General features: G+C 42.0%; 1 protein-coding gene across 2 annotated transcripts in view; it reads right to left on the minus strand.

Annotated features, from left to right (window-relative positions):
• Positions 1-1,073: 1,073 nt before the first annotated feature.
• The window catches only part of MORN1 (MORN repeat containing 1), a 105,789-nt gene continuing 90,320 nt past the window's right edge, over positions 1,074-16,542 (minus strand). The window contains exon 14 of one of the 2 annotated variants that reach the window (XM_043531575.1): positions 1,074-2,837. In XM_043531575.1, coding sequence (XP_043387510.1) covers positions 2,689-2,837 — 149 coding nt within the window. In that variant the 3' untranslated portion in view covers positions 1,074-2,688. The remainder of the gene's footprint in view (positions 2,838-16,542) is intronic. The other variant, XM_043531574.1, reaches the window with a different exon arrangement.

Here is a 16,542-nt window from a genome sequence, read left to right on the forward strand (position 1 = left end):
TTTTCTCATGAATTCAAAGAGAAGACCGGTAAGAGCACTTAGCACCATATTACCACAAAGGTAAAGTAGAAAGTTCTGAGTAAGAGGACAGAGTCAGGATTCCTGGTTTCTATTCCCAAACCACCACTGATCCACTGTGTGGCTGTGGCCCAGTTACTGCTCCATGCCTCAGTTTCTCCATTTGTAAAATGGGAATAACAACACTTCCCTACTTTACAGAGATGTTTAGATGCTTGGTTAATTAATGCTATAAAACTCATAGATTTTAAAGGCCAGAAAGGACTGTAACGATCACATAATCTGACCGCCTGCATAAACACAGGTGAGAATATCACTCCCAGTGACTTCTGGCTAAACTAGTGAATCTCTCTTAGAATGACATCCAATCTTGATTTAAAGACTTGATGGATATGACTTCAAGAAATGTGTTGACTGAGATTCTTGGATGAAAAGTGAGAGAAAGGTGTGACCTACTGTTATTTGTAATAATTAGTAATACTCCTCCAGCAAAATTATAGTGGTTATAACAAAGCAAGGAACAGAAAAGAAGGTTGGTCTCATAAAGTAAAAGGAAATGAAGGATTTGAGTCATGCAGCTCTGATGTGTTCTGAAGGAAAGGAACAAGCCATTAGAGGTTATAGAAAGTTGTAGTGATCCCTTGCAGCATATATTTACTGCCTCACCTGTGTTCCCAAGGTGATCATAGAAATGTCTATCCAGCAGAGATTCCTCAGGGTGAGCACTGCCTACCTGGTTTTGAATGCTTCATATGGCTCTTTTTGAAGTTAACAGAAGTTTTACCGTTGACTTAAATGGAGGCGATCGAGATAAGGTCCACAGTATGATCTTGACTCGGTGTTGTGAGCAGATGCTGAACCTATTCTTATGGATTAATTTTGTCTGCCTAGCTTCAGATGTCATCAATCTCCACTGTGCACAGGAGCTCATTATACTTAACAGAGATCTACAGGATCTCTGGTTTATTTGTGATGTGAAATAATGAAAGTCTTTTGGTCAGGAGATATATAAATCTTCAAGTTTGTGAGAGACAAGGTAAGTGAGGTAATATCTTTTATTGGACCAGCTTCAGTTGGTGAAAGAGACAAAGTACTGGAGCTTATACAGAGCTCAGGTCTGAGCAGTCTATACAGATCACTACATAGTTCCCCCCTTCAATGCTCTCTGTACTCTGCAGTCAGGCAATGCACTTAATACAATGCTAAAAATCAGGTAAGGTTTTAATCTCAAAAAATAATTTTTAAAAAACTAAGATGATTGAAAATGGGGAATTCTGAATCAACAAGCAGACATCAAAGAAAATTTCCCATTTTGAGTTTTAACATATTTTCCCCCTGCTCTAATTTTTACCATAAGTTTTCATTTTAGATGTTGGCATTTGGTAGTAAATCACACTGATAAACCCTTGCCAGATAGTAATGATTTTGTTTTTCCAGGAGATGCTCTTATTTAAGTTTTTTAAAATCCCTTATTTTTCTCTGATCCCTTTTTACACTCAGAACTCCATTCTTTTCTTGTTACATGGCTAACTTTCATGTGTTTTATGACTACATCTTGAACATTTCATCCAATATGGCATTCTATATTGCATTTCCAACAGTAGCTGCCACTAACACAAATATGTTACAATTGGTTCAACTCAACACTTTACCACCACCACTCAGCTTCATTTCTGGACTATTCAACAAAGACATTTTTGGAATAATTAACCCAGCTTTTATCCTCCTTAGGTGATGACAGGAACCAGTTTCAAGAGAGAGGATAGCAGCCTGGTTGCCATCTTGTAGTGGGCAAGTGTTTTTAATATGTAGGTAATGAACAAGACTTTATGCACAGAACAATATATTAGTAAACATGTTATTACAGAGGTGTTCATAGTGGCCATAAAAGTTAATTTGCTACGTACATTTTCATCTATTAGCTGCCCAGCTGGTTCAACAGGTTTTATAGCATCATCATTATCTGATCAAACTGTTGCATAAACTCCAGTTCATTTGAATTCAATTCTGTTAAAATACACACAATTTATATACAATAGATTCTCAGAGTTACGAACACCAGAGTTATAAACTGACCAGTCAACCACACACCTCCATTGGAACCGGAAGTACACGATCAGAGAGCAGCAGAGACAAAAAAAAAAAAAAAAGCAAATACAGTACAGTGCTTTGTTAAACATAAACTACTAAAAAAAATAAAGGGAAAGCAGTATTTTTCTTCTACATAGTAAAGTTTCAAAGCTGCATTAAGTCAATGTTCCGCTGTAAACTTTTGAAAGAACAACCACAACGTTTTGTTCAGAGTTATGAACATTTCAGAGTTACAGACAACCTCCATTCCTGAGGTGTTCAGAAGTCTGAGGTTCTACTGTACTGCTGAAAAATAGACTTGATTACAGTCTTTTACCTACTTCTCATAATACAATCTGAAATATCTATTTGTCTTCTAAAATGTTACCAGACAGGACCAGTGTGAAATGGATCTCTGGTGGTCAATTATATCTTTGCTTTGATCGGTCCACAATATTCAAACTTAAACCCCAACTGCATGGGCACGATCAAGGCTCAAGAACTTAATCCAACTCCCATTGTACTCAATGGTAAAACTTCCACTGACTTCAGTGGGTGCTGGATAAGGATCCTGACTCTTTACACATTTCTGTTCCTTCTTTATGTGCTGGTGGCTTTCATAGTTTCCTTTTTAATGTTCTTGACTTTGGTTTTCTCTGGCAAAACCCTCAAGAGTTTGAAAGCAGTTGGGAGAGTCTGGCCCAAGAATGGGGGCATGGTCACTTCACGGACCATAATCACATACTGGCCTGGAAAAGATAAGGGAAAGTTGGGAATTAAAAATATTAAATGAAGAAGAAGCAGAAAAAAAAGCACGGGGAACAATGATAGAATTGTCCTTGTATCTACATTCCTCCATCATCACATTAATTCTCACATATGGAAAGTAGTGTACAGTGTCCATGAAAAATAGAAAGCAAAAATGAGTATTTTTGATTGTTTTCTATTCTTGTTAAAGCATAAATACATAAAAAAGATTTCATCATTTACTGGAAAGTATGACAATCTGTGCTGACATATCACAGTACAGTAGATTAGCATATACAATAATCTCCCCAAACAATACACAGTTAAAATAGCAAAAAACCACCACCATCACCACAAAAAATGTAATTTAGATGATGATTTATGATCATATATAATTTATAATAATACTTTATATTTTTATAGGCTCTCAAAGAGTGTAACAGACTGTGACTCTTGTCCTGCAAGCACTTGTGCACATGCTGCCTTTATGCACATGAATAGCGTCACTGGTTTCAACAGGACTACTCCTAGAATCATAGAATATCAGGGATGGAAGGGACCTCAGGAGGTCATCTAGTCCAACCCCCTGCTCAAAGCAGGACCAATCCCCAATTTTTGTCCCAGATCCCTAAATGGCCCCCTCAAGGATTGAACTCACAACCCTGGGTTTAGCAGGCCAATGCTCAAACCACTGAGCTATCCCTCCCCCTTTATTCACATGTGTAAAGTTAAGCACATGTGTAAACCTGGAACAGGACCTAAATACATCTAGCCCCCCTGAAAAGCAGCCACCTCTGGGCAAGAGCGTGCCAGAAACATGGAGAACCTACCTACAGCACAAAGCGAAATGGGAGAGGAAAAGGGGAAATTTTGACCCAGGACACAGGGGCAGACCCTGCCTCTTACGAAAAGCTCCTTAGGATCTCTAATTTCTACAAAGAGTGAACAAGACCTATGGCTGAAGGTTTCCTAAAAGAGACTAACACAAAGTAACTGCATGGAAGTCAATTTATCCACCTCCGAAGAATGAAAGGTTGAGTTGACCCTACAATCAACAAGTATGATGTCTTTTGTGAACTATGAAAAGCAGTACCTGGAAATCCATGAAAATCAAATTAGATGTTATGTACTGAAAATAATTTAAAACGAGTATTGCTTTCTACAGACTGTGGGACTATAATGGTGACACATTTGGGATACAAATGTTTGTCAGCTACTATATATGTTGCTTGGCAGCTGGGAAGGAAAGGGACTCTCTATATACAGATTAATCAGGGTATGACCTTACAGTCCTTTCACATGCAAATCTCCCACTGACTTCAATGGAGATCCACACATGTAGCAAAAGAATACACAATTTTCAGGGCCAATTATAAGCAGCAACTTCTGTGATGTGGACACTTGTCTTCTGGTAACTGGATTATGGCCACCAAACTCATTTCACACAGGCCACTACCAACCTGGGTTGGATTCCAAGTGACAATTTATAGGTGGCAGGTTCTATATCCCGTTACTAAGCCTCTGGGCCATGATGTTGTGGTAAGTGAAGGTTTTTAAAGCACTGTATTTGCAGAAGCAAAAACACCCAGGATATTTAGGTTACAGCCTAAAGAATGTCATATTCTGACTGACACTAAAGGCCCTCTTCTCTTTTCCCATCTGCAATGTGTATCTTCACATCTGCAATGTGTATCTTCACTTCTAGAGGCACTAGAGAGCAGGACCCAAGTAAAGTGTCTTTGTCCTGTGTCTTGTTGAAAATATCTGCTAGCTGGTCTATTTCTGCTCTGTTACACTCCTATGCCCAACTAAAGGTTTGATTTTAAACATTTCTGTGCTACTTATAGTATGTGCCTGGAACTAGACTAACGAAGCTGGCAGTTTTTGCTAGTGGTGGCCATGTGTTCCAGTGAGGTAGACAGCGGTGCAGACTGATTGTCTAGCTTTTTAACTTTAAATGAAGTATTTTGGAACTGTAAAAAAAAAAGATTAAGTCTTATACTGAATCATTTCTCTAAAACATTAAGAAGGGGATCCATGACTCCTTGGGTCCTTAATAAGTCCAACAATTATTTTTGGATATTGTAATCTAATATGGCATAGAGTCACTTAGTTAAAAATGAATTTATTAACCTAGTTGCCACGAAGTTTGCCTATAACTAGGAGTATCTGGAGGTGTTGGTACTGCTATTCTTCTCATTTTCTTTACTTCAAGTCCAAAATGTAGACTAACAACACTAGAGGGCCTAGAATGAACTGTTAATAGCTCAGCTCTCTCCACCTCATCCTGCTGTCTCTACAACTACTAGATTCTCAGACACAAAAGTCTCACGAGGCTGTACAAGCCACTAAGGACTGTCAGTGTTTGCATGTTACAGTAACAGAATTATGCAGGATTAGTCAATATAATTTAAAATGCATTAAAGGAGGTTTGCCTTTGCTGATACTTTACTGTACAAAAAATACACTTTTAGAATGAAATCATGGAAGTACGCAAGAAGTATATTGATGATAGGAGAAAGGAAGAAGAAATATGATTAACAGAGTTCAGAACATAATAATATTGAAGACCTGCAGTTATAATTTCAATAATCTGTTAATATTTTAAAATACTATTCTGTACTAACATTTGGGCTGAGTTTGGTGATTTCTAGAGCTCACTGAAAGTGAAGGCTTGGCACACGTCTTTGCAGAGATTCTGACCCAAGCTTTCACCTTTCACCCTGCCTATGGCAGCTCCCTTCTCCTTGGCTTCACCTTGGAGACTCCAGCATTTGCAAAACATTGGTGCCCACTTTCTCAAATGTATCAATAAGTCTGATCCATATCACCTTCATCCTCAAACTACTCCCCTGGTTCGTCATTCATTTTAGGATCCAGTTCTATACTGCCTTTCTTTTCAGCATTCTCCATAGATTTTGCTCCAACCTGCCTTAAAGACTCCACCTCTTTCTCTTCTGCCTCCCCGCTCCAGCGGCTCATCTAGCACAACCCTCCTCTTTGACTGTTAAGACAACCACCCTTCCTTTACTGAGACAGCCTATAATTCTGGAGCTCTAGCCGTCTAGAACAACCTTCCCACATAATGCTGTCTTACAGACACAATGGGCCTGATTCTCATTTACACAGTGGAATGCAAAGAGGCCTTAAAGTGGGTCGAAATGTAATGCCACAGCAGTTTTAAGGGGCCTCAGTGTAAATGAGAATCAGGCCCAATCTGTTTTCAAATCTTAACTGAAAACTTCTCTCTTGTCCCTTGCCTATATCTCTGAATTTCTCTTCCCTTCTGCTAGTACTTAACTTTGCCTTATTAAATTTTTTTTACACATTTTGGGAGAGACTTTGCATGAAAAACACCATACAAAATGAAGTGCTGTGCTGTATAATTGGGATTAATAATAGTAATAAAATCGGTGTATGCTTTTAAAGCAGTCACCAAGGTGCTATGTAAACAGAGGGTAACTGCATCTGCCATTTAAGCAGTTACGTTTTGGCTTAGATAAGAAACACCACAAATAAAAGACTTTCAGGAAAGAAAGTTATTTGCCCCTTTTATTGCGTGCAAAATGCCTGGAGAGTTTCAAAGCAACAGGAACCATTATAAAAGTGAGTGGGAAATAAAATAAAAACGTTTTGTTGCCTTAGAAACAGTCCTATTCTTCTTACTTTTCCTTTGTGACATATTAGCCTTCTGTATGTTTTGGCACCAGAAAACATATTAAAACAAGATGGGAAGGGGGGAGGTGTTAGTTCTTTTTGCAGAGACTGGGAATTTCTTTGCATATTGAAACTTATATCTGTAGGAATGGGCTACACTGTAAAAAAGGAGCAAGAAAACAGAACTAAGCTTCTTAAATGTTCAATTTAATTCTGTGTAGAGCAATTAATCCTGAAAATTTCCTACCATGGGAGAGTGTAAAGACTCCAGGGCTGTTTTCTGGCTGCCGATGCAAGGGGCTCCCATTGATATCAATGGAAGTGGTGTGCTTGGTGCATATCAAAAGCCAGAATATGACTCCAAATGTATTCTTGCAAAACAGAACAAAGCCCATTGGGACTGCGGACAATGAATTTCTCTGCCCAGCCGAATATTTCTCTGGGATATGAGAACTGTAAAATAAGTTAAAACTGTTTTTTGGACCAGTAAGTAGACAAAACTTTATCTGTATAACAGATCCATATACAGATTGTGTACACAAAGTAATAGCATAATGCAATTTATTTAAACTGGTGAGAAAATGTCCAGGCACTTGCAAGAAATGGAATTTTGACTGAGATTAGATAATTGATTTTATAAATACATGTTAATTTATGATTACATTGCTCACAATGCAGTTTCTGTAGTGTTCTATTTAAACCACACAAGGATTAAAATTGCTTGGTGCTTTATTAAACTGAATGTATTAACAGGAGGGCATAGGCAACAGACGTAGCATGGAAAGAAAATTGCAATGATAATGATTTTATATAGAGATAGTGACTTTTACAGTAAAGGCTCTCAAAGCACTTTAGAAACTCTATGAAGGCCATAGGAATCACAGCTGATATAAAGCCACTTCTGGTATGAAGTACAGAACCGCACAATAATTTAGGGCTGGAAGTGAAGAACACTGCATGAAATTGAAATTACAGGGGGAATTTAGGTAGGCAGGATGTTATTACTGAAGCTGGAATGTGGCCAGGACACCTGGGTTAACACCCTACTCTTGGAAGAAGTGCTGTGAGACTCTTACTAATCTATACTAAAGATAAGCAAGATTTAAAAACAAAAATGGGCCATTCAGCACCTGAGCTCCAGTTTTAATTGTCCCTTTTAGTATGACCTCGAAGTGTGGAAAGAAATATGTAGTCACAACACAAAAAGCTGGGAAAGATAGCTTTTCAACCCAATCCCCAGAGAGAAGTATAAAGTACAGCACAGCACCAATTAGCAACGTAACGCAGCATTTAAAGTGTATTCTTCTAACACTCAAAGCTGCTGTGTGATCCTGCACCAAGTGCACACAGATTTCACATTACCTGGAATGAAATGTCCTTTCACACATAATGTCAGGATGACTGCAGAAGGTGAGAGGCAGACCAGTTGAAAGTCTCTATGTAAAGGGAAAAAATAGGGATGATGTGCTGGTAGGGGGTCTTCCATTGACCACCAAATCAGGATGAGGAGATGCATGAGGCATTTTTAAAACAAATAACAAATCCAATCCACAAGACCACGTAGCATGGGAGGAATTTAACCACCCAGACATCTCTTGGAAAATTAATATGGCAAAACACAACATTTTCAATAAGCTCCTGGGATGTATTGGGGACAACCTTTTGTTCAGAAAGTGGAGGAACTAACCAGGGGACCACCATTTTAGACTTGATTCTGACCAACAGGGAGGAATTGGTTTAGAATCTGAAGGTGGAAGGCAATTTGGATGAGAGAGATCATGAAATGATAGATTTCATGATTCTAAGGAAAGGAAGGAGTGAGAGCAGCAAAATAACAACAATGGACTTCAAAAAAAGACTAACAAACTTAGAGAATGGGTAGCTAAAGTCCCCTGGGAAGAAAATCTAAGGGATAAAGGAGTTCAGGAGAGCCGGCAGAGTCTCATGGAGACAATATTGAAAGCACAGCTGCAAACTATACCACTGTGAAGGAAAGATAGGAAAACATAGTAAGAAGCCAATATGGCTCCATCAGGAGCACTTTAATGACCTGAAAATCATAATGGAATCCTACAAAAAGTGGAAATATGGACGAATTATTAAGAAATACAAATGAACAGCACAAGCATGTAGGGGCAAAATCAGAAAGGCTAAAGCACAAAATAAGTTACACCTAGCAAGGAACATAAAAGCTAATAAGAAGGGGTTCTTTAATATATTAGGATAAAGAGAAAGATGAAGGAAAGTGTATATCCTCTACTTAGTGGGGAAGGAGAGTGAATAGCTGATGACAACAAGAAGGCTGAGGTGTTTAATGCCTGTTTTGCTTCAGTTTTCACCAAAAAGGTTAAAACACATCTCGAAGAACACCAGTTACGAAAAAGGTAACTGTCTTTTCTTCATTGAGTGCTTGCCTGTGTCCATTCCATTTGTAGGTGGAGGTGGGTAGGAGTTCATAACATGTCGATTGCAACACAGCTCTGCCAAATCCAGCGGCACCTCTTGCTTGCTGGGTGATGGCGTAGTGCATCGTGAACGTGTGTACCGAAGACCACGTTGTGGTCTTGCAGATGTCCTGGATAGGGACATGCGCCAGGAAGGCCGCCGAGGACGCTTGAGCCCTAGTCCAGTGGGCTTTCACTATAGGCGGCAGCTCAGCCTGAGCCAGCTCATAACAGGTCCGGATGCAGGTGGTGATCCAATTTGAGATCCTCTGCAAGGACAGCGGGAGACCCTTCATCCTGTATGCTGTTGCGATAAAGAGCTGGGTCGTCCTGCTGAAGGGCTTGGTGCACTCCAGATAGAACGGTAGGGCGTGCCAGACATCCAGACTGTGTAGCTGCCTCTCTTTATTGGTGGAGTGCGGCTTCGGACAGAACACAAGGAGAAAAATATCCTGGGTGACATGAAAAGGGGACACCACCTTAGGCAGGAAAGCTGGATGAGGTTGCAGCTGGACCTTGTCCTTGTAGAATACCATATATGGAGGCTCCAAAGTGAGGACCTTAATCTAGCATCCCGCCTCACCGAGGTAATGGCTACAAAGAAAGCAACTTTCCACGACAGATGGGAGATGGAACAAGACCCCATTGGCTCAAAGGGCGGGCCCGGGAGCATAAAGAGGACCAGGTTGAGGTACCACTGGGGAACTGGGTACCAGACTGGCGGGAAGAGCCTCTCAAGGCCCTTTAGGAACCAGATAGACATCTCATGCGAGAACACTGATTGGCATGGACATGCGGGTGGAAGGCTGATATGGCTGCCAAGTGCATCTTCATGGAAGAAAGCGTGAGGCCTTGGTGCTTTAGGTGGAGCAGGTAATCCAGGATGGACTGCAGAGACAACCAGGTTGGGGAGATGCTACGCTCTGACACCCAGCAGGAGAACCTCTTCCACTTTTCCAGGTAAGTCGCTCTGGTGGGGGGCTTTCTGCTTTCCAAGAGAACCTGCTGTACCTGACTAGAGCAGGCCTGTTCCTCTGGGTTCAGCCATGCAGCAGCCAAGCCGTGAGGTGAAGAGAGGGAAGGTTCGGGTGTAGGAGCCGACTGTGGTCCTGCAAGAGTAGGTCCAGGTGGCTGGGCAATGGCCATGAAGCAGCCCCAGCCAGGTCCATGAGTGTGCCGAACCAGTGCTGGCGAGGCCATGCCAGGACGATCATAATGACTTGAGCCTTGTCCCTTTTGATTTTCGATAGGACCCTGCTGATCAGCAGAATAGGTGGGAATGAGTACATCAAATCCCCCGCCCCTGACAGGAGACAGGCATCGGAGAGGCCGCCCCGCTGAGGCCTTGGAGAGAGCAGAACTGATGACACTTCCTGTTCTGTCTGGTGGCGAACAGTTCCACGCGGGGAGCCCCCCAATTCTGGAAGAGTGCCCGGACAACCTCTGAGTGGAGTGACCACTCGTGGTAGGAGGAAAAGGACCCGCTGAAGCGATCTGCTAGCGTGTTTTGGACACTGAGGAGATGCGAAGCTTCCGGGTGAATCGCGTGCTGGATGCAAAAGTCCCATAGGAAGAGTGCTTCCTGACAGAGAGCCAATGAGTGGGTTCCCCCTGGCCTTTTCACACAGACCATTGAAGCCATGTTGTCTGTCAAAACCTGCACTACTTGACCGGACAACTGAGGCAGGAAGACACCGCAGGCTAGGCAGATGGCTCTGAGCTCCCTGACATTTATATGCAATGCCAGCTCCTCTGGAGACCACGTCCCCTGTGTCCACAGCATACCGAGATGTGTTCCCCAACTGAGGTCAGAGGCAGCTGATATCAGGGAGACCGTGGGCCATGGACTGTCGAATGGCACTCCTTCCAGCACCAACCTTGGGTCAGTCCACCACTGCAGAGAGGTAAGTACCTTCAGCGGGATGGTGATGACCTTGTCCAGGTGATCTCTGGACGAGGAATTGAAGGGGCTGCAGTCTGAGCCTCCCATGGCAGATGACGTAAGTGCATGCTGCCATGTGACTCAATAGTCTGAGGCAGACCCGGGCCATGGTGAGGTTGAGAGGAGTAAGCTTGCTGAGGCAAGGAGACGTTCCAGCACCTTCACTGGCAGTAAGAAGGAACGGAGGGTGGGGGGAGCCGGCAGCACCCCTTATATGGCAGCATACGCGTGCCACTCCAGAGGACGTGGATATCATGGATATCACTGAGGGAAAAACTTCCGGCACTGGTGTATGTGGCAAGCACACACACCTCCAATAGAAGGGACATGAGCAAGCACTGGAAGAAGAACAATCAGTTTGTAAGGACCTAGAGGATAACAGGGTTAAAAAGAATAGCCAGCACAAATATTTTAAGCTAGATCCAAAAATACTGCTCCCCGCTGCCAAGTCATGGAACTCAGAGTCAGAGCCCAACATGCAGACACACTGTTACAAGGCAAAATACAAAGAAGCAACAAATACAGCAACATACCCTTTCCCTTGCCTTTTAATTCAGTGTGAGATGCAGCTGTAAGGGCCAACGCCCAACAGCCAAGTTTGACCCACCATATATTCAGGAGCAAATGCACCATCCCCTGATATTTTAGTTGCTTATGCTGCTGGGGCTGAGTCCTTCGTAATGTTGATTTCTTATATTGCCCTTATAGAATAATTCACATTTAACCCCAAAAGGTGAGGCACTTGGGCATTTACATTAATAAAGAGGGTTAAATTGTACCTTGCCCTGCACAGTTACAATGGGGAGCTGGAGAGCACAGGAGACTTACTCTGTATCCCAGTGTAAGCTCATCGGTGCCATGCAGAATGCTGTCACAAGCACTCCCTGACAGACAGAGTGGCTGGCTAGAGTGCCAATGGCACTCCAAAGACCTCGGGGGGGTGGCCAACTAGGCTGGGTACGGTCAGGCCATGCCCTAAGCACTTGCTACCTGCTGGGGAGGAAGAGTTCATCTTGCTAGTTTCTGGAGAACCTATAAGAGCTGCTGCTAAGTAAACGCCACTGGAACCCCCCGAACCATTCTTTCAGTGTCAGGGCAGACAGTATGACTTGAACCTGTGCTGACTGTTACAGCTCTACCTTCTTCAACATTCTTATTGAAGTAGAAAACAGGATGTAGGCCTTTAATATGTTGATGGAAGTTACACACATGAATGTAGAGGAGAAAATAAACTTGTGTATTCTTTTACCCTTAAAGCAGATGTAAGACTTTAGAGGCCAAATTTTCAGCTTGGCTTCAAAGCACCCACTGCTCATACAAAATTTCAGAGATGCACATGTGTAAAGCAGGAAATTAGGCATATGTAACAATTTGTTTGCTTGCAGTATAATATTCAACTACAAGGGGTCTTTGTGTGAACTCTGGTAAAGAAGGGAATGCAATTTGCATGCAAACCTATTTGTTTGTGTCTGCAGTTGTAATTGCATTCATGAATAAACAACCCTTCGTTAGAAAGATCTGTGATTTAATATATCACAATAGCCCCCACTTCTTTAATAGATTCACAGGTTCCAAGGTCAGAAGGGACCACTGGGATCTAGTCTGACCTCCAGTATAACACAGGCCATGGAACCTCCCCCACCAAATTCTTTTAGAAAAACATCCATCTTGATTTAAAAATGGTCAGAGATGGACAATCCACCACAACCTTTGATGAGTTGTTCCAATGGTTAATTACTCTCACTGTTAAAAATTTAGGCCTTATTTCCAGTCTGAATTTGCTAGCTTCAACTTCCAGCCATTGGATTGTGATATATCTTTCTCTGCTAGAGTGAAGAGCCCATTATTAAATTTGTTTCCCATGTAGGTACTTATAGACTGTAATCAAGTCACCCCTCAACCTTCTCTTGGTTAAGATTGAACTCTTGGAGCCAATCATTATAAAGGCATATTTTCTTTATCCTTTAATCATTCTTTTCTGAACCCTCTCTAATTTATCAACATCCTTCTTGAACTGTAGCCAGTACTGGACATGGTAGCAGGCAGATACAAGAGTAAAACAACCTCCTTATTCCTACTCGAGATTCCCCTGTTTATTCATTCAAGGATCGCATTAGCCCTTTTGACCATAGCATTGCAACTGTTCAGCTGTTTATCCACCACAACCCCCAAATCTTTTTCAGTTACTACTTCCCAGGATAGAATCCCCCATCCTGTATATATGGCCTACATTCTTTGTTCCTGGATGTATGCATTTACATTTAGCCACATTAAAACACATACTGTTTGCATGCACCCAGTTTACAAAGTGATCCAGATCCCTCAGAATCAGTGACCTGTTCCCTTAATCAATTACAACTCCCCCAATTTTGGGGCCACCTGCAAACTTTATCAGTGATGATTTTATGTTTTCTTCCAGGTCATTACTAAAAAGGTTAACTGTTGTAGGGCCAAGAAATTATTCCTGCAGGACCCCAGTAGAAACACATCTAATCCATGACATTGAGTATCCCAGTAAAAAATTGGAGACCATGTCTGAAAATTCAGCTTTAAATGTTATAAAAACTCAGAGTAGACAAACAGACAGAAAGATAGAGTAGGTTCTTATGTGGTCCCCCATTGCATATGATCAGAGTGCCTTCCAAGAATTTAAAATGATCATTCCTATCTACCATCCATTCCTAAAAATTAATATGTTAAATGCATTTCTCCAGCCTTATGCATTAATAAAAGTGTGTTCTCTCCAGCTAAGGAGAAGCTGTAAAACTTTAATTTTGACAGTATATCTTTCAAAGTACACAAATATTATATATTCCCCCCAAATGCAGCAGCTTTGCAGTCAAATAATATGCACCATAGCTTGCCTCTAAAATAATTTTAAAAAATATCACAGAGGATATGATAGCCTTTGAAACATTGTGCAAATACCAAGTACGAACATTTTACATGTTGAAGAACTGCCCCAATACATTAGAAAAGTTTTTCCATGTAAGGAACAATCTTTAAATATTTAAAATTACACCTTAAAGCATGTTTTGTTGGCCTCTCAGGATCTAGTATAAAGCTGTGATCCCTCAAAGACGTGCTTTACTCTGTGCCCCACTGACGTCAATAGGGCTAGTCTCACAGTGCATAAAGTTAAGCTTGTTCAGAAGCCTTTAAAGGATCATGGCTGAAGACTGCACTAGCACTGCCAGTTGGTTTTTGTTTATTTGAACACAGTTGTGCCTTTAGCAAACATTCCTGCAATAGCCACATTGTTTGAAATTCAGCTCTCATTAATTGAAACTAAGAAGCATAACAAAATTTCTAGGGAATTATTAGTGTGTGTTGGGCCCCAGCCCCATCCTTCTCATACACTCTATATGTATAGTATTAGAATTGCATGCTATTTCCATGTGCATGACCGTCAGGACAATGTTATTTTCAAAAACTGTTCCTTGGTGTGGTATTAATTGTAAATGCATAACAATGGGCACTGGACAGTTGGAATGCATTTTTCCATGGTTAAGGAAGCCCTTAGATCAGTTGTGTTTTCATTAAATATTCTTTCCATATTTCTATTTGCAACTTTCATTATTTCCCTCTTATTGCTTACATACATACATACACATTATGTTCCTTTTACTCTTTCTCCTCTTTTTCCTCCAAAAAAAAAAAATCTGCCCATAAAAGGTCTCAAAAATGTTCTCAGTGCAGAGTTGGAGGAAAGAGGCTGCATACTTAGATGTACCCCAGGCACCAAGGCTGAGGGAAAAGGAATCCTCTACTCCAAGACATATAACAATGGATCCAAAAGCCCTGCCTGTCTTCATGGCTACTCCAGAGTGCAGGAAGTCCCAGAAGACCATAGATCCAGAATTTGCAGAATTCTGTGCTAGGTTCTACCATTCGGGACCCACACCAGAGTACCAGTTCCAGAGCTGCCATAGCCCTCTGTGACCATGGGCAAAGAAGAGCAGGTTTTGCCCTATAACAATCATTAAAGTAGTAACAGTTTCTCCACAGACTTCCCTACAAACCTCAGTTCAAGTGTACTGAAAACTAACAGCTATGTGATGGGTTGTTAACCCCACACTTGCCTGGAAAGGGTTAATGTGGATTGAGAAGGGGGCTAAATAACCTGGCAGGCCATAGCTAAGGGAAGTCAGGTGGCTAAGTAATTCCCTGAATGAGTGAGGGAGCCCCACTGATGAGGAACAAGCTGGGCTGGATTTATAAAGGCAGGAAACTGGCAGGGGTGGGGGCTCATGGGAAATGGACTGAAGTCATGCCCTGCAAGCAGGGAGGAAGGTTTTGGTCTACAGAGAGAAGTAGTCTGCAGTTGGGAGTGCCAGATGGCAAGGAAAGGGCTCAGGGAAAGGCAGTAAGGTCCAGGATGGAACAGACCTTGACTGCTGGCTAGAGGGTCCCTGAGCTGGAACCCAGAGTAGAGGGCAGGCTGGGTTCTCCTGCCAGCCACTGAGGGAATGGCACTATGAGACAGAAAATAGGAAGACTGCCCAGGATTGTTGAAGGAAGACTTTGGTACCCCAGAAGGGGAAAACACGTATAGTGACCTGGCCAGAGGACCAGGTCACAAAGAGGAGGCTGCAGCACCCAGAGTGAGAGAGGGACTGCAGACCAGGGAGAGATGGCATGCAACCGCGGGAGTGGGCATTGACCTCAAGAAGCTAATCCCCAGAACGGCCAGGAGGAGGTGCCATCCTAGCAGTGATTGGAGCACCTTGTCACAAGCTAGAATGAAATGTCAGATTTTTCAGACTATATGCGGAACCTTATGGCAAGTGTTACTATACTGATGGTTAAGATTTTGTCAGGGGTATTTTTAGTAAAACTCAGGGAGAGGTCGTGGGCAATAAACAAAAATTAATGGAAGCCTGTGACCAGTCCCTGACTATTACTAAAAATAGTGTGTGGGGATGAGGGGGACTAACAAACGGGGGTGCCGGTGGCTGCTCCAGCCCTGGCAGCTGCCGGCCGCTACTCCAGCCCTGCCGCTCTGGCATAGGCTGAAGCCAAAGCAGTCATGGAGGTCTGTTAAAATCACAGAATCTGTGACCTCCGTGTCCAAATCGTATCCTTACCAATGGTTGTCAAATGGTTTAATTCTGTGACCCATTCAGAAAAAGATATCCGTATGGTATCGCTCTACTCAGTGTCCAGATCGCTCCTGGCTTGGGTTCTCAAGTTTTTCATTCTGTGGAGTACCAGAAATGATATCCTGCCCTGCAGCTTGAGAAGATGCACATTTTTAACAGCGAAGGTCATTAACCAACTATTGGAACAACTTACCTAGGGATGTGGTGGATTCTCCATTACATGAAGTCTTTAAATCAAGATCAGTGTTTTTCCTAGCTTAAACAGAAATTATGGGCTTGATTCAGGAATTACTTGGTGAAATTCTCTGCCCTTTGATATGCAGGTGGTCAGATTCGATTATCATAATGGTCCCTTTTGGCCTTAAAAATCTATGAATTTATGAATCTATGAAAGGCTGTTAGGTTTTGTTGTATACAAATCTTCCCCTCCTTTATTTCTCCTCCCATCTGTTCTGAAAAATACAATGACATTTGAAACGGAAAAAATAATACAATATCACAACTCTCTATCTGGAATTTGGTTTCTTTAAAGCACTGCAAAGCAGTACAGTATAAAATGTCT

Source organism: Chelonia mydas, chromosome 18 (assembly GCF_015237465.2).
Source record: "Chelonia mydas isolate rCheMyd1 chromosome 18, rCheMyd1.pri.v2, whole genome shotgun sequence".
NCBI lineage: Eukaryota > Metazoa > Chordata > Testudines > Cheloniidae > Chelonia > Chelonia mydas.